Source organism: Lepidochelys olivacea (genome assembly GCF_965140295.1).
Source record: "Lepidochelys olivacea isolate rLepOli2 genome assembly, chromosome: 1".
NCBI classification, from domain to species: domain Eukaryota; kingdom Metazoa; phylum Chordata; order Testudines; family Cheloniidae; genus Lepidochelys; species Lepidochelys olivacea.
This window is the reverse complement of record NC_140411.1, coordinates 247,483,150-247,507,222: the sequence shown is the minus strand read 5'-3', so window position 1 is coordinate 247,507,222 and position 24,073 is coordinate 247,483,150. Positions and strand designations below refer to the sequence as shown.

General features: G+C 41.8%; 1 protein-coding gene across 3 annotated transcripts in view; it reads left to right on the top strand.

Moving 5' to 3' along the window:
* The window catches only part of SLC13A4 (solute carrier family 13 member 4), a 39,540-nt gene extending 16,303 nt beyond the window's left edge, over nucleotides 1–23,237 (top strand). For 2 of the 3 annotated variants that reach the window (XM_084625083.1, XM_084625085.1), the window contains 12 exons: nucleotides 575–629; nucleotides 1,486–1,525; nucleotides 2,249–2,326; nucleotides 4,000–4,190; nucleotides 5,622–5,741; nucleotides 9,776–9,877; nucleotides 10,935–11,036; nucleotides 13,560–13,657; nucleotides 17,121–17,251; nucleotides 18,571–18,732; nucleotides 20,081–20,218; nucleotides 21,233–23,237. In XM_084625083.1, coding sequence (XP_084481209.1) covers nucleotides 575–629; nucleotides 1,486–1,525; nucleotides 2,249–2,326; nucleotides 4,000–4,190; nucleotides 5,622–5,741; nucleotides 9,776–9,877; nucleotides 10,935–11,036; nucleotides 13,560–13,657; nucleotides 17,121–17,251; nucleotides 18,571–18,732; nucleotides 20,081–20,218; nucleotides 21,233–21,370 — 1,355 coding nt within the window. In that variant the 3' untranslated portion in view covers nucleotides 21,371–23,237. The remainder of the gene's footprint in view (nucleotides 1–574; nucleotides 630–1,485; nucleotides 1,526–2,248; nucleotides 2,327–3,999; nucleotides 4,191–5,621; nucleotides 5,742–9,775; nucleotides 9,878–10,934; nucleotides 11,037–13,559; nucleotides 13,658–17,120; nucleotides 17,252–18,570; nucleotides 18,733–20,080; nucleotides 20,219–21,232) is intronic. The other variant, XM_084625084.1, reaches the window with a different exon arrangement.
* Nucleotides 23,238–24,073: the final 836 nt, after the last annotated feature.

Below are 24,073 nucleotides of genomic sequence, written 5' to 3'. Positions count from 1 at the left end.
ACACAGAACCTCCATAGTGCTATGTTATAGCCCCAACCCAATCCAACCCCGGCATGACCCTTATGCTGGGGGTTGTGAGAAGGCCTGCACAGGGCATCCTATAGCTGTCCAGTTCAGCACTTGTGCTAGAAGAATTTGCCACCTGTCAGCTAAGGGGCTTTTTTGCCCCATATGCCACTGCAGGGGCTGTATTGGGAGGGAAAATCCCTCCTTTTGTTTTTGAATTTGGAGGTCATCCATCTTAGTATTGACCAGATCCAACCTTGCTTAGCCTCTCAGATCTAAGACTGAGGCTATACAGCTATAGTCATGTAGAGTGTGTTACTGTTAGGTCTTTATTGGCAAAAGCTAAATAAACAAGAAAATATGGAGTAATAAGATGCTGCATTAGGTCCCTGAATAGAAGGAAGTGTTTATCGAAGATTCTTTCTGAATTCATTTTACATTAGCTCCTGCATATTCATGGACACAGTTCTGAATTGAAGCCAAGGTAATCAACTCCCATCTCTGACAGTCTCTCTCTCTCTGTCTCTCTCTCTGTCTCCCCCTTCAATCCCTCCATCCATTACTTTAGGTCTCAGCGAAAAACATGGCCAAGCCTCAGTGGAGGTCATTTTCATCAATGAGGAGTAAGAACGAATCCTGTGCATCACTACTGGAGATATGAACCTACACAGGTTGCAATGAGATGAACACAAGAATGGCAAAAGGAAGGGCAAACAGAATCTTGCAAATGAACATTTTAGATGTGCTTGAAGGGAAAAGATTATGCAAGCAGTGGCGTTAGGGTAACAGATATCCCTATTTTATAGGGACAGTCCCGATATTTGGGGCTTTGTCTTATATAGGTGCCTATTAACACCACGTCCTGTCCCAATTATTCACACTGGTTAGGTTTGCCAGCCCTCCAGGATTGTCCTCATTCTCCAGGAATTAAAGATTAATCTTTAATTAAATATTATGTCAGGAATACTAAATATTATGTCCAACTAAAACTGGCAAACCTACTTGCTATCTGGTCACCGTAAATGGGGTTAATGTAACGATCTGGATCTCACTATGCTATGATCCACAAGCCACACAAGATAGATGTTGCTTTAATGAGCTACTGGAAGGTGCTCAGGTGTTACGGCAATGAGGGAGGTACAAGAATCTACATAGAATAGAATAGATTAGTAGTGTTGGGTTTTCCAGTGATTCACGCCACTGTGATAGAGATATTAAAGGTTTGGCAGTAAACACTGTTGGTTTCATGGAGGTGGAACCCCATCATCACAGATCTAGAGAGAGACCCTTGGAACAAAGTGACTCTTTCCATGTATCTAATGGAGATGTCATTGAGATGTCAGAATAAATGGAACTTTTCACAACTTCAGCAGATTTTAGTTCTTGCTCAGGTGCTCCATTACCCGCCCTGAACATGTGCCTTTTGGATAGCTGGGAAACTTGCATTTAAAATATATATTTTCCTTTCTTTGTTTTTAGTGCTTCGACCACTGACTTCAGTTCCCTGGTGCATACTAAGGTATTGTGATAGGTAGTACCTACACCATGTGACCAACACTCATCTGCATTATAAAGCAGTACAGCAGGAATGATCAAAATGTGGGTCATAAAGGAGAGTATGGCACACTCCTCTATCTTTAATGGGAAGTAGATCTGGTAGAGTCCATATATTACAGCATGCCATGCTTTAGCTGGATCCTATCAGCCTGGCTCCTGAGATCAAGATGAAACATAGGTGCTGCAGTTTCTGTGGTCCATATCTCCATCTTACATGAGAGACTGTGATCAGTTGAATTGAGTAGTGAGGAAGTGTAGCCCCTGGGCTCCTAGCAAGTAGCAAATGTGGCCTTTTGTTCTGCAAGATTTGGGCACTCCTGCAGTCAGAGATGTTCAGTCAACTAGAGCACTCTAGGGGCTGGCCATTCTACACCTTATAAAATCAAGGCTCAGGTGCCGCTTGCAAGGTTTATGTTGGATTCTACCATCACAAAGCTACCATGGTGACAGAAGGAGATGAGCTAAACTGACCATTTAATTTTTAAGATTTTTTTTTAAATAAAAAGACCTACTTTTATTGAATCTGCTTTATTACATAGAATAAGGTTTCAGATAAATGGTAGTCAATTTACCGGAAGATTCTCTGCCTGAAATATTCACAAAGCACCCTTGAATTTAATTCTAAGTGCCTTCTGGAATTAGATAGAGAGTATTGTCTAATCAAAGGACACTTACCTTCTTATAGAATATGAATGGTGTGCACATGATAGCCAACCCAATTGGAACTGTGAATCCCCCAAACAAGGGGCAGAATCTACCTCAGGTAAGAGGTGGTAATCTTCTGGGGGAGACAAGTATCACACATTCTTCCTGGCTTCAGGTTCTTACCTTGTAAGTAGCTTTCCATGAAATCTTTGCCTCTGCAGTCTCAGAGCATTTGACAATTAGGCCTGTGCTGGTTCCTCAGGTGGTTTCCACTTTTTTAGTTTCCCCCTTCATAGCCCTATTACATCTTTTGGGTTTCTTTGATGTAGCCAAAAGGTGAGAGGAGCCCCTTTCATAGAGGTGCTCCTCACCGGCTATTCCCACATGCATTCAGTATCATATATTCCGTGCTATGGCTGAATGGTTTCCATTTCTGTTTTGCAGTTCCACTTTGTTTCCCCAAATGTCCCTCTGGAGGTACCTCTACATAAATATCAATTTTGGCATAGATCACTGGCTAGAGCCAAACATAAGGTAGACAGAAACGGTTCAAGCACCTTATAGACGGCTCTATCAGCCCTCACTGCCAATATTCCTGCACTTCCTGTCCTTTGACAACCCACCACATGTACGGCACACACACACACAGACACTTCTGCCAATATACCTCAATCCTGATCTGCATTTCCTTCTTCCAATCCTGGGCATGACTGAGGCAGAACTTTAATTACATGTATGTACTGTTTTTATGCCCAAACAGATACCCAGCAGAGATTAGACTCCAATCAACACATTTATTTGTATATATGGCTCAAAGGGAATTTATACCCAGATCTTCAGAAAAGTTACTGCACTACCCTTGCCACTGAGCATCCTTCCATCTCATCCCAACATTCAAGGGTTATTTTGTAACCACCAAACTCATTTCAGTTTTGACCTAATACAGATTTGAACCAGGATTTTCGTGAGAGAGACTGCAGGAGGATTGATAAAATCATAGCAGCACCAGATTCCTCATGGAAAATAAGCCCCCATTACAAACCAGTAGAATTATATTATGGCAAATGAATCCAGCTTCTTTGCTGCTAGGGCCTTTTTCCTGAGCCTACAGTACAGCCTTTTCTCTTTCTACAAGTGATAGGACCCTAGGAGTGGCGCCTTATTATTTTCAATATAACTCCTTAATTTCCCAGAACCACACACTGACAGCCACCACTATGGAACCTTCTTTGTGTCACGCTGCCTTTTGCAGCCATGTTTTCATTTACCACTTCTCTCTGGGACATAGCCTAACAGCTGTGCATTAGGTATCACAGCTAACTATCTTGCACCTTCGCCGTCCTAATATTAAATGGCTAATTAGAGGTTGTGACTCATGAGTCAGTGTGAGGGTGGAAAGTCTGCCAAATATTGCCTGGAGGCTTCTAACATGCCTCAAGGATTATATGTTCTTAAAACTGAAATAATAGAATCTCCTCCTCCCAGCTCATAAAGGTTTCCTGGTATCCAGTTGAGATTCCATTGAGGACTGGAACAGGGCCAGACTCTGATCAGAAGACAGATTACTGTTTATCCTGCATTTTGGTTGCAGATCAAGCAGTTTGGGGTCACTGGATAGGTCTCTAGTTCTGATCCCAGTTAATTTCCATGGAGAATAAGCTGCCTGCTCTTTCACAGGCAGGTTATTTCTTTGTAACCTGTAGACATTTTTGCACTCAAAGTTTCCCTCTGGGCCAGGCCAGGCTGTTGGTAGTGTCTAATACTCCTTATAGCATGTCTTTCTCCTTACAGACTCAGATACTTGTCCTGCCTCCTAACCCCAGAGATCTGGATCTGAGCACTAAATACCAGTACCAGTCCAGACATGATCACATGATCTGCAAGTGCCTGTCCTTGAGCATCTCATATGCTGCAACCATTGGGGGACTGACCACCATCATAGGGACCTCCACTAGCCTCATCTTCTTAGAGTACTTCAACAAGTAAGTGATATTGCCCAGTCTCGGATATTACATTAGGGCCCTGTGCTGGAGTGACTACCGTCATCATGATGACTCTATCAAAGGGTTACTGATGTCTAGTGGAAACCTCGGAAGATATTCTGTTTAGAGATAATTTTTCTTCTATCTCATATACTTTCTCTTTGTATATACTTTCTCTCCTAGGGCTTTATTACTAAGGGTATTTGACTGAAAGCAGGATCTTTATTTCTTATGTGCCCATGCCCAAACGGGAGTAGACCTCTTTTGAAAAGATCTTGCCCTATATTATAGTGGGCACATGCATGTACACAGATGGAATGTTTGTTTGCTTCTTTTATTAGAAAAAATGAAAAACTACTTTGAGGGTCAGAGATGATTTCCCAGAATAACTTTTGAAATGACATACATGGTTCTTGTAAAACTGATTCTGGTGATGAACTCTAGATGGAAGGTTGGGTTTTCAAAGAAGACATATTAGTGTGCCTTGCTATTATGACACTTCTTGCACTTTTGGGTTGTCATGAGGTGCACTGCTAAACAGCTTTGCCAGAGTCCAGTCTGTTGTATTAATTATTTTATGTTTTGTGGACCAAGACCACAAGTGCACAGAGACCATGAGTGAAGTCCTGGTGCTGTTTAAGTCAATAGAGTTTCAGTAGGGCCAGGATTTAATCCCTTGTGCTTGCCTGTACCTCTGAAATTATCTCTACCTATGCTATCATTTTTTAAAAAAAACAACTCACTGTATTGATGCAGTTTGTGATACAACTAGGACGAATGACACTGTGCAAAAACAGTTGTATTGCATTATAATGTCCCTTCACTGATAAATTTAAATTCCATCCTCAAACTAACCTAATATTTCCATAGCCATGGTTGTTTTTACATGTCATCCAGACTACCCCAAATATGAATCAATTTGTTTCCATCTTAAACTCCTTGGAGCAAAGAGATATATTATACAAATGTTGGTTTCTGTTGAGATGGGCATCAGGATGTATTGATCTGTGAGCTTCTTGACTGAGGTGAATCCCTGTCAGTATTAACCTCTTTGGATAAAAAAACTGTTTTTCACTACAGAATGAAGTTGCTACCTATATTGTGACATGTTTTGAATCTATATTACACTGGGCCAAATTAATCCCTCCTGTAGTAGCAATAAAAATATGTACCATAAAAACATTTCTAAAATATCTGGAGTAAACTGAACACGTGTTGGTATTTGGTGTGGTGTTGATATAAAGGCTAATTTGGCATTCATTTGGGAGTGGCTTTGCTATGCATGTTGTAATGCAGTTATCAGAAACTCATGCTAATACAACCCTTATGCCATACCACATGTCCATATATGTATGCACAGATGCATGTTGTGGGTATCTGACCATGCATCCAGTGGCCTTCTTATCTCTTATACAGCCTTTTCCTTTACAGCCACTATCCACATGCTGAGATGGTGAATTTTGGAACTTGGTTCTTGTTCAGCTTCCCCATCTGCCTCATCATGCTGGTCCTGACTTGGTTCTGGATGCACTGGCTGTTCCTGGGATGCAAGTGAGTGCAGGCTGCTAGAGCTGTATGGGAATCCCAGGGCTAAAACAGCAGGGAGTGCTGCAGCTTCCTCCCAGTGCTGTTGCTAGCCCATTGAGGGTCCTAAGCAGGAATATTTTGGGACTCCCCACACAATACATACTAATAATTAATAGGGCTCTCCCCCCTTGAGCTGCTCAGGGCCTTAAGTAATTGCTTAGTTTGCTTATGCCTAGCGCCGGCTCTGCTGAGCACCACCATTTTAGAGTTCACAAAGGCACTAAAAATCCCAAAGGGAAAATGCTGAGTTACTATTGCTTCCCCTTACCAGGGCAGTGGGTCCTGTCCACTCCCTAGAGAAATTCTCCTTTCCTAGTAGCACTGATGTGCAACAGTGGACTTTATTGATGCTTGAGTCCCGTGACTGAATAGAGCTGATGAAAATCTGTGCTACACATCATGTTTATTTTTGATGGGAAAAGTTTTAACAATGCCCTGCCTTGATGAAGGCCATTAAGCAGCCTTCTGATCAGCAGGTGCAACTGAAAAAAAAGAAAAAGCCAGTTAGTAAAAACATGCCCGATTCTCCTCTCACACTGCTGTAAATCAGGAGGGATGCCACTGAGATCAGTGGACTTACTTTGGAGTCAAACCAATGTAAATGAGAGGGGAATAAGGCTCAGTATATCTGTACTTGTACTGGTACAAAGTGCCATACTCACAGAGCTAGAGACAAAAATCCTGTGTTTATCAACAGAACAGGTGGACAGTGAGAGTTAAAGCTTTTCCTCACTCCCAGGCTGAAGGCAAGGGAAGGAGTTCAGTCTCTGATAACTTTAGACCAGGAATGGCCAAATTTACTGACCCTCCAAGCTATATACAACAATCTTCAGAAGTTCCTGAAGGGAACATGCCTGCTGGAGCTTGGGGTTTCAGCCCTGCGGTGTAGTGGTAGGATGGTAGTCTCCGCCTACCAGACTGTTTGGGGGAACTCGGAGCTTCTTCACTGTGGTGGGGTAGTGGAGCTAGGGGCTTGTGCCCAGCAGGGCCAGTGGGTCTCGGGACTTCAGCCCTGCGAGGCATGCCTGCCAGGGCTCGGGGCCTCAGCCCCACTCCAGCTGAAGCCCCAAGACCCGGCAGGCACCTCACGTAGGGCTGAAGCCTCAAGACCTCCCTCCCTGCTGGGCAGAAGCCCCTAGCCCTACTATCCCACCACAGGGAAGAAGTGCCGAGTTCCCCCAGTCTGGTAGGTGGAGAATGTGCGGGGGAGGGAGCCGGGGTGGCTCCGCGAGCCACTCTTTAATTGTGAAAGAGCTGTATGTGGCTCACAAGTCATGGTTTGGCCACCCCTGCTATAGACCATGGCCTCTCCGAGGGACAAATAAAGCCAATTGTGAGGGCAAGAGCGAGTTTGGCTGTCATCATTTATATATTTCACATAGGACAATGAATAGCTGTTAAATGATAATGACTTCTGGTTGCTACTGATCTTGAGTGCTTTTGAAGAGGTAAATAGTTCTGTGTCCTTTAATCAATCAATCCCCTGAGTCTTCTAGTTTCAGTTTAAAAGGCTATAATAAATTATTTTTTTAATCCTGAGAGGAAACAGGCCCTAACATGACCCTCAATTCCTTTATTTTTTTAATAAACAGCATTGAAATTCCACATTCAATCCAGAATTCGCTCTGATTAATGTTATTCTAAAGAACACCAATGAACTGAAGCATTATTGACCTTTTGTGAAGTGTTGATTGGTTCCAAGACTCTTTAATCTCCAACTCCTGTACTCTGTGGTTCATTAGAGAATATGTTAGCTTAGGAGTTTGGCTATAATGCTTTGCCTGCAAATCCTTCTAAGACTTTGCAAATGATATTGATAATATCTTGAAACAATGTTTAGTCTAGTGCTTGCTGATGGACATCTATGGAATTCCTGGTAACGTTCATGCCACGTATCCTTTCTAATAGGGTGTCCACTGTCAATCTCTTGCCCCTAGTACAATGACTGGAACAGCTTTCCAGATTTTCTTTTTAGCCTAGAAACTCAAGTTCTTGGATCAGAATGCAGAGTCTAGCCTTTTTGTAGGTCAAAGAGGAAGGGAAACAGGCCTATAAAGTTCTTCCTACCTGAAAATCAGGGAAAAAAAATACTGTGACCCCTCCTTAGGACAGGAGAAAGGGTTGTTTACAAAGACGCAGCTTTTCACTTCAGCTAACGCTGCTCAAAGTAAATATTCCTGCAAATATCTAAGCGTCAGTTTTACAAAGGTATTTTGGTGCCTAAAATTGCAGATAGACCCCAATGCAATTTACAAAAGCATCTAAGCAGGTTAGGTGTCAATCTCCCATTGGAACAGAAAAGCAAAATGTTGCTACAGTACTTGAGGCATAGTCAAGTGACACTACTGGAAGCAACACAGAGAAGAGGGTTAAAAAAAAGCTTACAAGCACCTCAGTTTAAATAAACGAGTCCAGACTTTGTGACACGCAAATGCAATTTTCCATGAGCCTGAGGGCTGCACCTAATTTGCATATAAATTTGTAGGCAGTTTAAATGCACTCAGCCATAAAATGTGCTTGCATTTGTATCTCCTTGACAGAAGTATAGAAATTGTTCACTGGCAGAACAGTAGGATCATCGGCTTTGACTTTACCCTTCAGTTACAGAAAGATTGTAACCTTACAAAAGTAATCCTGGTTTAAACAGTGCTACAGATATCAAAGGCAGTCATGTCAATCTTATGGACAACAGACACTGTAGTTGTGGGGATTCCCAGCGTACAATGGGTCATTCAGTCCTTTGTTCAGAGCTTCAGTTTGTATCAAAGTTCCTCCAGAGGTAAGAAGCAGGATTGAAGACAAAATGGAGAAGAGGCAGCTGCCTTTTATAATATTTTGCCATGCGGCCTGTGCTTCTTTTGTTTCAAACACAAGCTGCCCAGCACATGGCTTGAAAGCCTTAGAGTTCTGTCCATAGGCACGCACCTACATGCCTTGCTGAATCATAAGGTGTATTTGCCTTCTCTGAATGCGCAGTTGTATAGCTGATGGTCCTTAATGGCCACCAAGCAGGCTAGGCAGTGCTGTCTGGGGATGTCATCCAGAAGAATACCACAAGTTTTGAAATATAGACATACTTATCTATAACCCATAATACAAAGGTGCAAAAACATATAAGCAAGATTATCATATTTGGCAAATTATAACATTTTTTCAGGGTACAGGCATATCTGGCCTAACACATTACAATTTTACAATATTGTTATTCATAATATCTTCAAGTGTCCCCCAGATTCCATACAGCATCACACCTTTGCTAGACTACTTAAAGCAAAGAAGGTTGCACCCTGAGCTTTCAAGAATCATACTCTCTTCACCAAGTCAAATGAGATTAGGCAGCCAGAATGCATCTTGTGTGTTCTATTCCTAGAAAGGGACAACGCATAGTTCCACTATATAGAAAAACTAGTCCCAGTCTAGAACAAAATTGCTATGTTTTGGGCCACAACCTACCCATGATGTGGTGTAAAGTGATTGTAAGATGCCCTAAACAGGTACTGTCAGAACACAGGATACTGGGCTCAATGGACCATTGTTCTGACTGAGTATAGCCATTCCTATGTTCCTAGGGATTGCCTGGCATAGGGACCACCTGGATGTTGCAGGTCTGGTGAAACGGCTAGTGAGGGGAATGTGATGGGGCATGGTGGAGAGGAGTAGCATGGCTGGAACACTAATGTGCTCTAGTGATTATGATTTGGCATATTGACCCCTTGTGTGTTATTACTAGCTGGTATTATTTAGAACAGCCCTAAGACTGCTCATGCTGGGGGTTGGACTGGATCTCAGCACCCCTGGGAATTGGATGAATGCAAAAGTGGCATACAGTAACCTTCCCTACTTTTGCTGTCATTATCCTGCACCAAGCACAGCTCAGCCAGCCACAGGGATTAGGTCCTCAGCTATCTCATCCGCTACATAATTTGCATACTATAGTATCTTCATTCTGAAATCTGACTCCCTTCTCTCATATTCCTGTGCCAAATTATCCTTCTCAGTTTTAAAGAAACATGTTCTGTGAGCAAGATGAAGAAGACCAAACGAGAAGAGATGTCAGAGAGGAGAATTCAAGAGGAATATGAGAAACTGGGGGATACTAGGTAAAAAGAGCATATATTCCTGTGGAATTTGCCTTTCATGTGTTGGAACCCATCTTTTGTTTTGTCCTCCAAGTTGAATTTGTTTTACATATATTGGACTTGATCTCTCAATTCTTTCTCCCTATTGAATCAGTCCCTATGTTTTGGAACTTGTTTCTCTTTCTTTTCAGAGTAGGTGTGGGGTCCACTATAAAAATAAGTCAAAACTAGAGACTTGAATAAAAACACCTATGATTTTCTTAGGGGAGGCAGAGGGGGAGATGGGAAGAGGGCATTGGCTTCAGACTCAAACCCATAGATCTGGACTTGTCCCTACAGTTAAGGTTCCAAAGCAGAAAGGGGCCTATTTTCCAATTTCATGTCTGATGTGGCAAAGAAAAGCTACATTTTGCAAGATGCCCACCTTTTATGATGGGAGCTATCTCATGATATCAGCTCTTCTTCAAAGATTTCTCAGTGTTCAGTGGAAAGTTTATGAGATCAACTTGCAAGATTTTAGCATAATCAAATTTGAATCTAAATCCTAGCCCTTATTCAGCCTCTGAACCCTGAATAAAATCCAGATCAGAATACCAACTTCTCAGCCCATCTCTAGTCTAGTATTTGTTTGTGTTTAAAGTAGTGATATTTGTTTATTTTAGTATCTGTAATTATATTTTTCATATGCTTTTAAAAATCACATAGAAAGCCATTTACAATGCAGAAATAAGGGAAGATCTATTTTGTTGCCATATTTCCGTTCCTGGATCATAGAAATACCATAAGAATACAAGATCTTGTATTTGCTTGGGTCACAAATATCTCATGACAAATGAAAGTATAAATACAGATAATGAGATACTAAGCTTTATTTTTTTCTGACTTTATTTAGGTAACAGCTAGGACTCAAATGTAAAACCCTAGTTCAAACTGATCTGCTATTTTATTCTCCCGTAGATTTTTTCCTTGTGTGTTGAAACCAATCTCTAATTCCTTTCTCTCTGTGGAATTTGCTCCTGGATTTTGGCATTAATCTCAGGGTCTATTCTTGCTTTTTCTCCCCACCTCTTCTCCCAAGCTATCCTGAGATGGTGACTGGGTTTTTCTTCATCTTGATGACCTTGCTTTGGTTTACACGGGAACCTGGCTTTGTTCCAGGCTGGTCATCTTTCTTTGAGAAGTAAGTGGGTAAGGTTATCTCCTAATCATCTGCAGAGGAATGAAGTTCTGATTTTCCTGGGTTTCTAAAACAATTTGGTTGATTGGTTTTTGGCCATAGAATCTCAGGATGCCAGTAGCCATTTTGATCAAAGCTGGACCATATAGAATCTTAATCCAAAACTGAGGGTGTTCACTATTTTAACTGTACCTGTGCACACAACCAAAACAGTGTCCCCCTGTTTCTCCAGGTGGCAGGGCGACTCCATTAGACTATGAGAAACAACATGAGAAACTTGTTCCTAGTAGAAAAAATGGAAGAGCCAAATTCTGAAGTCAGAATCAAACAAATCTTTTAAAAAAACAATTTTACTATAAAGAAGTCCCAAAAAGCATGTTTGCTGCTAGGTTTGATTGTTGTTATAGTTCACAGTTTTGGTGTTTGGGGCTTGGTTTTGGATATTAGCACAGGGAGCATCAGATAACCTGCAGACTGTTTTTAAAGTCATCATCATTCTCTAGTTCATCCATGCAGAGAAACAGTTGGATTTTCTCCCAAAATTTGTTTACTGACACTTGGTTCTAGTAAACATACCTCTTTCTGTCACCCTCAGTTTTACCAGGAATGCTACAGAGGATTCAGCATTTAAATCCTGAACAAATCTATTGAGTAGATTCAGAGACTTTAAGACTTGAAGGGACCATTATTAGTCATTAGAATACTAATAATTCTTGAAAAATTATTACATTTAGCTGGCACACAGATGCTCAAGTCCAGGGAAAACACCAATTTATTCCCTTCACATTTTGGGGTAGATTTTCTAAAGGACATCTACTAAGTTTTCAGCATTTGCAAAATTGCATGTGTAGAGCCCTGCGTGGATACAAAATCTGTATCTGCATCCAATCTGCAAACATGATCCATGGATATCTGCATCAGCGGATCAGGATATCTGCAGATATCCATGGATTTGCAGAGCTCTATGCATGTGCACTGATATGTTTCCACACATGAAAAGTGCAAGCACATGGGTTTGTGACTGTAAATCTCTAACAACTTCCCATGGATTTACATCTAAATCGTCATGGATTATTCACTTCAGTGAGCTACATTGATTTACATCAGCTGAGGTTCCCACCCAGTGTAGCCATTATGTTACTGACAAAATGTTAAAGTGGTTGTCAGTTAAGCAACGTTTGGATGGCACTGTTATAGAGCAATACAAGTACATCACATTCTTGTATTTGTGTTGGTGCTGGAAGGAGCTGAAATGATTTTATGCTGAAAGTATTTCCCTCTATAATATATAGAATAAATGTATGGCATGATGTGTGGAGGAAAGGTACACCAAACCTAATAACAAAAAAAAAAAAGAAAAGGAGTATTCGTGGCACCTTAGAGACTAACCAATTTATTTGAGCATGAGTTTTCGTGAGCTACAGCTCACTTCATCGGATGCATACTGTGGAAACTGCAGAAGACATTATATACACAGAGACCATGAAACAATACCTCCTCCCACCCCACTCTATTTCTCCTTGTTTTTTCCTACCTCCCCCCCCCCCCCCGACATTCTGGTTAAACTTGGATTTATGCTGGAAATGGCCCACCTTGATTATCATACACATTGTAAGGAGAGTGGTCAGTTTGGATGAGCTATTACCAGCAGGAGAGTGAGTTTGTGTGTGTGTGGGGGGGGGGGGGGGTTGAGAAGACTTGGATTTGTGCTGGAAATGACCCACCTTGATTATCGTGCACATTGTGGGGAGAGTGGTCACTTTGGATGGGCTGTTACCAGCAGGAGAGTGAGTTTGTGTGTGTGTTTTGTGAGGGGTGAGAAAACCTGGATTTGTGCTGGAAATGGCCCACCTTGATTTTCATACACATTGTAAGGAGAGTGGTCACTTTGGATAAGCTATTACCAGCAGGAGTGAGTTTGTGTGTGTAGTTTTTGGAAAAAGGTGGGGGGGGGGTGAGAAAACCTGGATTTGTGCTGGAAATGGCCCACTTTGATTATCATACACATTGTAAAGAGAGTGGTCACTTTGGATGGGCTATTACCAGCAGGAGAGTGAGTTTGTGTGGGGGGGTCAGAGGGTGAGAAAACCTGGATTTGTGCTGGAAATGGCCCAACTTGATTATCATACACATTGTAAGGAGAGTGATCACTTTAGATATGCTATTACCAGCAGGAGAGTGGGGTGGGAGGAGGTATTGTTTCATGTTCTCTGTGTATATAATGTCTTCTACAGTTTCCACAGTATGCATCCGATGAAGTGAGCTGTAGCTCATGAAAGCTTATGCTCAAATACATTGGTTAGTCTCTAAGGTGCCACAAGTACTCCTTTTCTTTTTGCGAATACAGACTAACACGGCTGTTACTCTGAAATCAAAAAAAAGAAAAGAAAAGAGAAAGCTTGAGTAGCATGCTCAGCTCCCTCAGTTCCCCATGCATGTTGTTGAGAACATGGGGTTTTGCACACACACTTCACTACAGCACACTTTTAGTATAGGATTGCTATAATCACAATGTTTCTTTCCAAGGAAAGGCTACCGGACTGATGCTACTGTCTCTGTCTTCCTTGGTTTTCTCATGTTCCTGATTCCAGCAAAGAAACCATGCTTTGGAAAGAGGGATAAAGGTAAGAAGGAGTCATCTAGAATGAAACTTGACACACTTTTTGACAGGAGGTTGTGATCCCCATCCTCTTATTTTATGGCTACATTAAGGTCCCCAAACTTATAACATAGGATCATGGTGCGGCAAAGGTTGAGAACCACAGTCTTTAATATTGCTGTTGAGTGTTGCAATAGTGGATGGAAATTAGAACTTGTAAAGAACTCAATCCTTGCCATATTTCAGGTTTAGAAGAATTGGGGAACTGCTTGGCACAAAAAAAGAAAAAAAAGTCTCCAATGTACTACCACTGCAATCTGATAATGTAGATAGAGGCTGATCCATTTTATGTTAACATTACTGTTAACATAGTCTTCTCGATAGTGATTATTATTATTTAATGTTTACGTCTTAGTAACACCCAGAGGCCTCAGTCAGGATAAGGCCCCCTTTGTGCTAAGCATTGTACAAACATATGAAGACATGGTCCCTTGACATTTGCTTCCATATATTTATTAGAAATTGTATGTATGTGTGTATTTTTACATGGCAGATTGCCCTACAGATATATACAGCATTTAGAAAAAAAATGAATTAATAATAAGTCAAATTCAACAAAAAACTCAGACCTCTAAAAGCAAAAACTACCCTCAGGAAAAGACTGAGCAAATAGATGGACCTTGTATATTGTCCTGATATTAAACATACTTGGGCTCTGTTGGGCCAGGAGAAATGAATTCTAGAAGTGAAGACCCTCTTCTGAGCATGTCCAACCACCAGACCTCAGACATTCAAGTCAAGGACAACACAGACACGTCTCAAATACACACATAGACATACTTCTCAAATCATAGAATCATAGAACCATAGATCTGAAGGTTAGAAGGGACCATTATGATCATCTAGTCTGACCTCCTGCACAACGCAGGCCACAGAATCTCACCCACCCACTCCTGCGAAAAACCTCTCACCTATGTCTGAGCTATTGAAGTCCTCAAATCGTGTTTTAAAGACTTTAAGGTGCAGAGAATCCTCCAGCAAGTGACCCGTGCCCTACGCTGCAGAGAAAGGTGAAATTTCCCCCCATGGCCTCTGCCAATCTGCCCTGGAAGAAAATTCCTTCCCAACCCCAAATATGGCGATCAGCTAAACTCTGAGCATGTGGGCAAGACTCACCAGCCAGACACCCAGGAAAGAATTCTCTGTAGTAACTCAGATCCCACCCCATCTAACATCCCATCACAGGCCATTGGGCATATCTACTGCCAATAGTCGAAGAACAATTAATTGCCAAAATTAGGCTATCCCATCATATCATCTCCTCCATAAATTTATCAAGCTTAGTCTTGAACGCAGATAGGTCTTTTGCCCCCACTGCTTCCCTTGGAAGGCTATTCCAGAAGTTCAGTCCTCTGATGGTTAGAAACCTTCATCTAATTTCAAGTCTAAACTTCCCGATGGCCAGTTTATATCCATTTGTTCTTGTGTCCACATTGGTACTGAGCTTAAATAATTCCTCTCCCTCTCCGGTATTTATCCCTCTGATATATTTATAGATAGTAATCATATCTACTCTCAGCCTCCTTTTGGTTAGGCTAAACAATCCAAACTCTTTGAGTCTCCTTTCATAAGACAGGTTTTCCATTCCTTGGATCATCCTATTAGCCCTTCTCTGTACCTGTTCCAGTTTGAATTCATCCTTCTTAAACATGGGAGACCAGAACTGCACTCAATATTCCAGATGAGGTCTCACCAATGCCTTGTATAACGATACTAACACCTCCTTATCTCTACTGGAAATACCTCGCTTGATGCATCCCAAGACTGCATTAGCTTTTATCACGGCCATATCACATTGGCGGCTCATAGTCATCCTGTGATCAACCAATACTCTGAAGTCCTTCTCCTTCTCTGTTACTTCCAAGTGATGCGTCCCCAGTTTATAACAGAAATTCTTGTTATTAATCCCTAAATGCATGCCCTTGCACTTTTCACTATTAAATTTCATCCTATTACTATTTCTCCAGTTTACAAGGTCATCCACATCTTCCTGTAAATTCGTTAGTCTCTAAGGTGCCACAAGTACTCCTTTTCTTTTTGCGGATACAGATTAACACGGCTGCAACTCTGAAATCTTCCTGTATGATATCCCGGTCCTTCTCTGTATTGGCAATACCTCCCAGCTTTGTGTCATCCACAAACTTTATTAGCACATTCCCGCTTTTTGTGCCAAGGTCAGTAATAAAAAGATTAAATAACATTGGTCCCAAAACCAATCCTTGAGGAACTCCACTAGTAACTTCCTTCCAGCCTGACAGTTCACCTTTCAGTGTGACCCGCTGTAGTCTCCCCTTTAACCAGTTCCTTATCCACCTTTCAATTTTCATATTGATCCCCATCTTTTTCAATTTAGCTAATAATTTTCCATGTGGAACTTGCTCATCCAGCTTGGTCTACAACTCCTGCCTATGAATTTTTCCCCCTTTCTTTGGATGCAGGCTTCTGATAGTTTCTGCAACTTTGACTTGAAGTAATTCCAGGCTGCCTCCGCCTCTAGATCCACAAGTTTTCCAGTCCAATCCACTTCCCTAACTAATTTCCTTGATTTTTTTAAGTTAGCCTTTTTGAAATCAAAAACCCTAGTCACAGATCTATTTTTGTTTATCCATTTAGTTTGAACTGAATTAGCTCATGATTGCTCGAACCAAGGTTGTCCCCTACAACCATTTCTTCTATGAGGTCCTCACTGCTCATCAAAACCAAATCTAAAATGGCATCCCCTCTAGTTGGTTCAGCAACTGCTTGGTGAAGGAATCCATCAGCTATCGTATCCAGGAAAATCTGAGCCCTATTATTATTACTAGCACTTGTTCTCCAGTCTATATCTGGGAAGTTAAAATCTCCCATGATCACAGAATTCCCATTAGTTTTTACTTCTTTAAAAACATTAAAGAGGTCTCTATCCATATGCAGATCGGATCCCGGCGGTCTATAGCACACCCCAAGCACTATCCCAGGGGAGACTCTAGTAGATTTCTTCCCCAATATGATTTTTGCCCAGACAGACTCTGCCTTATCCATTCCATCACTTCTTATTTCTTTACAGTCTACCTCATCATTGATATACAATGCTACTCCACCACCTCTGCCTTTATTTCTGTCTTTCCTAAACAGCATAAACGCATTACCTAAACCATAGGGCCATATAACCATCAATGTCAACCCCAGAAGCCAATAGGAAGCCAGTTCAGCCTTCAGAGAATGTAAGTACTATGCTTCCTGAGGCTGAAACCACCAAGGAAGTTGGCAGCTGCATTCTGCACTAGCTTTATCCTACAGATGGTCTTCAAAAGGTAGCCCTACAGAGCGTGCATTACAGCAATCCAACCTAGAGGTCACAAAGTCAGAGGTCAGTGCAGAATGCTCCATATCTTAGGGAAATGGCCAGTTTAGCATTAGCCATGTACCTTTATTTTGCTTTGACACAGGAGATAGTGAAAATGCTAGAGATATTAACTCAATGGAGCCAATAATTACATGGAAGGACTTCCAGAAGACCATGCCTTGGGAGATTGTAGTGCTGGTTGGAGGAGGTTATGCTCTAGCGGCTGGATGCAAGGTATTGAGTTAGATTTTCCATTTTTCTCTCATTGAGAATTTGAATATCTAAAATACTTACAAGCCTCCACCTTTATATTAACCTGTGGTATTCTGACAATTCTGGTAACAAAATTACTATGACACTTTCAAAAGGGTATGTCACCTAAATCTCCGGGATGCTCTTCTGAAAGTTGGTCATCTAGCACAGTTCAGGAACTTGGTATGCAATCTCTTTCATGATGACTGGAAAGTAGCAAACAAGTCACAAAAACAAGTCAGCTACTTTGTTCCAGAGTTACCATTGAAAACACTGCTTCAGCAATTCATACCCAAATGTGAGTATGGATTGGTTTTGGTGATGGCAGAGATTAAAATGAAATGAGTATGAGTGAATCAAATTAAATTAGCTACCCTAGGAACTGAGGTCCTTGATTTGCAGAACTACAGCACTTGAAATGGCATTACCATTATTTTTATAGTAGCATCCACAGGCCCCAATCTGGGTTGGGATCCCATTGTACTAAGTGCTGTAAAAACATATATTTAGACATGGTCCCTATAAATTTTCCCCCACCCATTCAGTGTGCCTCAGTTCTAACCTGGAAGGACAACCTTACAAGTGAGGAGGAAGTACAGTCTTTCTGTCCAGTCAGTTTTGGTTTCTCTGCTAAACAACTAGTAATGCCATTTAGTGCCAAATGAGGTGATTTTATTTTATGAACCCCAAGTTACAGTAGAACTTTAAGGTTATGAACACCAGAGTTATGAACTGACCAGTCAACCACACACCTAATTTGAAACTGGAAGTACACAATCAGGCAGCAGCAGAGACCAAAAAAAAAAAAAAAGTGTGGTGGGAGGGAAACAGTGGAGTACTGTGTTAAATGTAAATTACTAAAAAATAAAGGGAAAGTTTAAAAAAAAAGATTTCACAAGATAAGGAAATTGTTTCTGTGCTAGTTTCACTTAAATTAAGATGGTTAAAAGCAGCATTCTTCTTCTACATAGTAAAGTTTCAACGGTGAATAAGTCAATGTTCAGCTGTAAAATTTTGGAAGAGCAACCATGACCTTTTGTTCAGAATTACGGACAGTTCAGAGTTACGAACAACCTCCATTCCTGAGGTGTTTGTAACTCTGCGGTCCTACTGTATTAGGAATTGGATGGAAAACACTAATTTATTGAACGTAGGCTACTAAATAGGGGACTGCCCAATTTACTGAGCTAAAGTTCTTTGCCAATGGGATACTCCATTGCAAACTCTCTCAGATACAAGGATTTGGTTTGGAAACATAACTTGTATCCTGCTATTCTCTCATTATTGTATGTTTCTGCCAGACCTCTGGCCTTTCGACATGGATTGGCCGCCAGATGTTGTCCTTGAGCAGCCTTCCCTACTGGGCTGTCACTCTGCTGGCTTGCATCTTGGTGTCCATGGTAACAGAGTTTGTTAGTAACCCAGCAACCATAACTATCTTTCTGCCTATTTTATGCAGTATGGTGAGTAAAAACAATGGGATTTTATGCTGTTTTTTTTTCCTGTTAGGCTTCATGGAATATCTTGAGATTTTAGGCTATTAGTGCTGTGAACCAGGATAGAACTCTGCTTCATTTTGGATGCCATTGCTTTGCTCTTTCTTTTAAAGAAGCAATAATAAGCATGGGCAGCCAACAGGCCTGAGTGCAGTATATTTCTGAACACCCAGAAATGTGCTCAGCAGTTCTCAAAACAAGTAAAAACATAGTCCTGCCCTGAGGCCATAGAGTTTAACTGTAACAGAAAAGGGGGAAGAGAGATGAGAAAAGGAAGGACAAGATTGACAATAATACGATCACATGACTACTCAGGAAAGCATGTATACATCTTGAGGTTTTTTTATTGTATTTTATATTTAAAGTTCATTAGTTAACAGTCCTCCTCTTTGTTTTTTGTAGCAGAAACATCAGAATTGAGTTTCATAGGGGATTTAACTGAGGGGTGGGAGGGAGCTTGGTGAACAGGTTGTCAGGCCAAGCATAAGGACAGCATGGAAGAATGAACAGAGACACTTGTGAGAGAGGAAGACATTGTGGGCATGGAAGCTAGTGTCACTGGCAGAGTTGGGGGGTGGGGGGAAGAGATACTAATTATATCCTATATTAGTATATATATAAACTATTATTTTTATAGCAATTACAGAAACCTGCCTTGGTTTTTGCTTTTTATGTAATGAGAAGCTCTTTTCACAAGGGACATAACCTGTGAAATTGTCTGAAAAGTAAATGCTAGATATTTTCACAAGTTTCTCCATAAAAGCCATTTTAAGGATTAGTCCTAGCAATCTACACAGTGAAATGCCATGTGTAGGTTGACCAGACATCCCCATTTTATAGGGACAGTGCTGATATTCAGGGCCTTGTCTTACAGAGGCGCCTATTACTCCCCACTCTCTGTCCTGATTTTTTACACTTGCTATCTGGTCACCCTAGTAATGTGAATTCAGACCAAAAGCCCAGTACCTTGTTCCCCAGACCCAGAGTGCTACGGGATTTATGGAAGCAACATGCTTGACTGCTGGGGGAAGGGAGCTCATCCTTTCAGGCTAGAGTGGCCTCCTCTGGATGAAGTTTGGAACTGCACTCATTAGATCCAGAAGGAGCAACATGGAGTACAGCCCTCCTGCAGTGCCGAAGGGTAATGGAGGGGGGAAGTAAGTTAGGTCTTAGAATTTAGGGAATGGAGGGTATGTTAATAATTCTAGATCTTGGGGTGGAGGGAAGCAGACAGGCATCTTTTATCTGTAATTATAGCCTACAACTTGAAGGCAATGTGAAACTTCTCTTTCCCACCCAACCTCTCTCTTTGCAGTCGGAAACCTTGCATATCAACCCTTTATACACCCTGATTCCTGTAACAATGTGTATTTCCTTTGCGGTGATGCTGCCAGTGGGCAACCCCCCAAATGCCATTGTCTTCAATTATGGGCACTGCCAGATCAAAGACATGGTAAGTCTTGAGAACAGTCACATTGTCCCAAGCTTAATGCAAACTGAACTCATCATCATATATGGGATCTGGAAATAATCACAGGATCCAAGTTAATGTAAAGTCACACAGGTCAGCACTGCAACAATTTCACAGTAACTGTCATTTTAAGAACAGCGGCGGCAGGAGGTGTGCATGGGTGTGCTCTGTTTTTTAAAATGAATATAATGCTTGTGAAACATCAGAGAATAACAGTACAGGATCCCGCTAATTATCCCGTAATACAACTACAATAGCAGTCCTGGAGAAGGGAGTTTAGGATATGTCTACAGTTGGAGATGGAGTGAAGGGGGCTAGGCTAGATGACCTCTTGAGTTCCCTTCCAGTTCTATGGTTCTATGTATATTCCAGCTCGAGGAGTTGTACCTGAGCTAGCTCTGATTGAGCTAATACACTAAAAATAGGATATAACTTCAATGGCACAAGGGGTGGGAGGGGCTAGCTGCCTCGAGTTTGTACCTGTCTGAAACCTTAGATATATATCTGAGGCAATTAGTCCCTTCCGCCACATGTGCTGCCGTAGCCACACTCTATCTTCAGCATGCTAACATGTATTCTTGAGCCGGAATTTACACCGTTCAGGTCTAGTGTAGACATAACCTTTGTGAGCAGAGTACAAGTGCGGAAGGTCTGACAAATGAGATTTATCATAGACCTACAATTAATCTATAGCTATCACCTGGCATGTGTGGTATAAATATATGGAGATGTCCATGTGACAAATTGTAGTCATGTGATGAATTGCATTTATCATGCACCTTTGACGATGTCACCTGCATTTTTCCCACTAATATACACACAACTATTCATTGGGCTTTTTCTGCCAGAGTAGTCAGCAAATTTACTTTGTTCTTTATGCAACAGGGAGAGTTAGGGAATTGACTGTTCTCCACCGTGCACCCTACCACCTTCTGTATTTATTAATTAATGCTTTCTAATCAGTTTGACATTGATTGTACTTTTTTTTTTCCATAGGTGAAAGCTGGCTTGGGTGTAAATCTGATTGGTCTAGTGGTTGTCATGGTGGCGATCAACACTTGGGGAATTAGCCTCTTCCAACTGGATACATTTCCAGATTGGGCAATGGTCAGCAATGTAACTGGTCAGTCATAACCAGCAATGACAAAACTTGCAGAACCAAAGCTGACCTGGGCAAAATATTTAGCTTAAACTGCACAAATAAAAGAAAGGAAGAAACTTGAGTGTATATAGATTCAGTACCCTCTGTAAAACCATGAAGCAAGTCCAGAGAAAGGTCTCCCATGAAAGACACCTTGCCCTTTATTTCCTAAAGTGAAAATTTACATGCCTTTTTCAATGTTCAAAATCGACATGAGAATAAAAAGTCAGATTTGCTTTGATTTATTGCTGCTTACCCTGAGATACCATAATTCCAAAAGAGAAGCCTGCTTATAGCTTTCCTCTTGCTATAGAATAATTACATAGAACCATCCCCTTTGAAATACAGGATACATGATTTCAAGGAGAGAATTCAAGAATATAATGGATATCGTTCAGATTTCCACAGGTGATGTTATTCCTAACTTGAAGGTTTTTTAAGCCTAATTCTTTTCAGTGCAAATTTTTTTCTGAGTCATGGCTGCTTCAGAAGGACCAATTAGTCAGAGACAGAAGGTAGGGAGAAATCTGAATAGCAAATATGTAGCACCCCCAGGAATGGCAGGGAAGAAACAACTACACAGATAGGGACAAGGGGCCTCGGCATGGCTATCGGGGAAGGGGCTGAAGGTTTCTTCACAGTTCTAGCATGAAACTTCATGTACTGCAGTACTTGTGGTCTCTCTTTTGGAAACGGGAACTTCAGAACCTCCTCCAGATCTCAGTTGGAAAGTATTTGTCAGGCCTTGCATTCCTTTTTATTTCACTGGTGTGGTGAGAGCTTTCTCTAGCAGCTCTACAGTGGAAGCCGTTCCCAGCAAAGCCTTAGGTGGCCAGGCCACATGTTCTCTAAATGGAGAAGGGACAGCCTCATCCGAGATCACAGTCAATGCTGCTCCACGAGTAAGAAGGGAAAGGGCTGAAGAGCAGTGGCACTGGCATAATCTCAACATCACCACATTCACGCCAAGATTCCACTCACCCACTTTCTAGCAGCCCAGAGAACAGGAGCTCCAAATTAAGCTAGCTTCAAGATACAATAGCTCAGAGGCACACAAAGAATATGGCTGCCCTGTAATATAAGCCCAGGTTTTGGACTCAGGCTCAAGCCTAACCCCTCCTTCCATCTACTCACAAATTGCACTGACCTAGGGGCCCAGGACCCCACAGGGGTGGAGGTTCCAAGTCTAAGACAAGCCAGGACCCAGGGTTCAAGCCCTACTTCTTTGCAGAGTATTCACAGTCCCATGGGATTTGTGCACTGGCAGTCAGCCAAAGATATTCTACAATCCTATGGGTTGACTTTCTGTGTCCTCTGGACAGTCAAGTTTGGTGGAGGGTCACATTTTCCAACCCTAGAGCAGCCACATTTTGAGAGAGTGCTAGGAAGTCTGGGATATGGGTGGTTGGACTCGGGGGCCACATAATGCAGTGTAGACTCTGGAGCCCCAGCTTGAGCTCCAGGGTTCAATTATTCCTAACCTGGGGTTACAAATGAGTGTAGACGCTCAAGAGAACTAGAGTTTTATATCCCTGGGCTTACATTGCAGTGTAACTATACCCCAAGGGGCCAGTCTCTCTCACCTTTCTAAAGGTGGATGATCTGCATTACTGACTGGATCCCAATGATCCCCACTAGGCTTCCCTTATGCAATGTATTTGTAATTACTGATTTACTGTCAGTCTTTGATCTGTGTATTAGGAAAATTGGCTTGCACATAATCACTATCTATGTACTTTAATCAGTTTTTATAGAGCTCATTCAATAAGCTACCCACTTTGAAACCAGCATCTCTCACAGTTAGTGTGAATTGTCTACAGTGCATCAATAAGATGTCAATAAAATAAATTATTCCCTGTGTCATGTTCTAATGCTCTGTAAGACTATAAATGAGACTCATGGCTACTTTTCTCTCAGTGACCCAAGTGCTGCTCAGAGTGGCACATTTCCAAGTAGATGTTAACATTGGTGTAGTGTTTACATTTTAACAAGTCGTTTCCTGTAATATAATTGATATAATAAGTAAGACCCTACCAAATTCACGATCGATTTTGGTCAATTTCACAGTCATAGGATTTTAGAAATCATACATTTCATGATTTCAGCTATTTAAACCTGAAATTTCATGGTGTTGTAATTGTAGGGGTCCTGGCCCAAAAGGACGTAATGGGGGCATCGCAAGGTTATTGTAGGGGGAGGTGGTGGTATTGCCATCCTTACTTCTGCGCTGCTGCTGGGAGTGTCGCTGCCTTCAGAGCTGGCCGGCTGGAGAGCAGCAGCTGCTAGCCAGGAGCCCAGCTCTGAAGGCAGTGCCAGCCCCTAAGTAAGGATGGCAGAGTGCGGTATTGCCACCCTTACTTCTGAGCTGCTGCCTTCAGAGCAGGGCCCTCAGCCAGCACCCACCACTCTCCGGTCAGCCGTTGCCACACTTACTTCGGCACTGCTGCTGGCGGTGCTGCCATCAGACCTAGGTGCCTGGCCAGCAGATGTGACTTTCTGGCCATCCAGCTCTGAGGCAGTGCGGAAGTAAGGGTGGCAATACCATGGCCCCCCTACAATAACCTTGCAACCCCCTGCAAACCCCTTTTGGGTCAGGACCCCCAGTTTGAGAGACTCTGGTCTCCCCTGTAAAATCTGTATAGTATAGAGTAAAAGTACACAAAAGACCAGATTGCATAGTCCGTGATGCGTTTTTC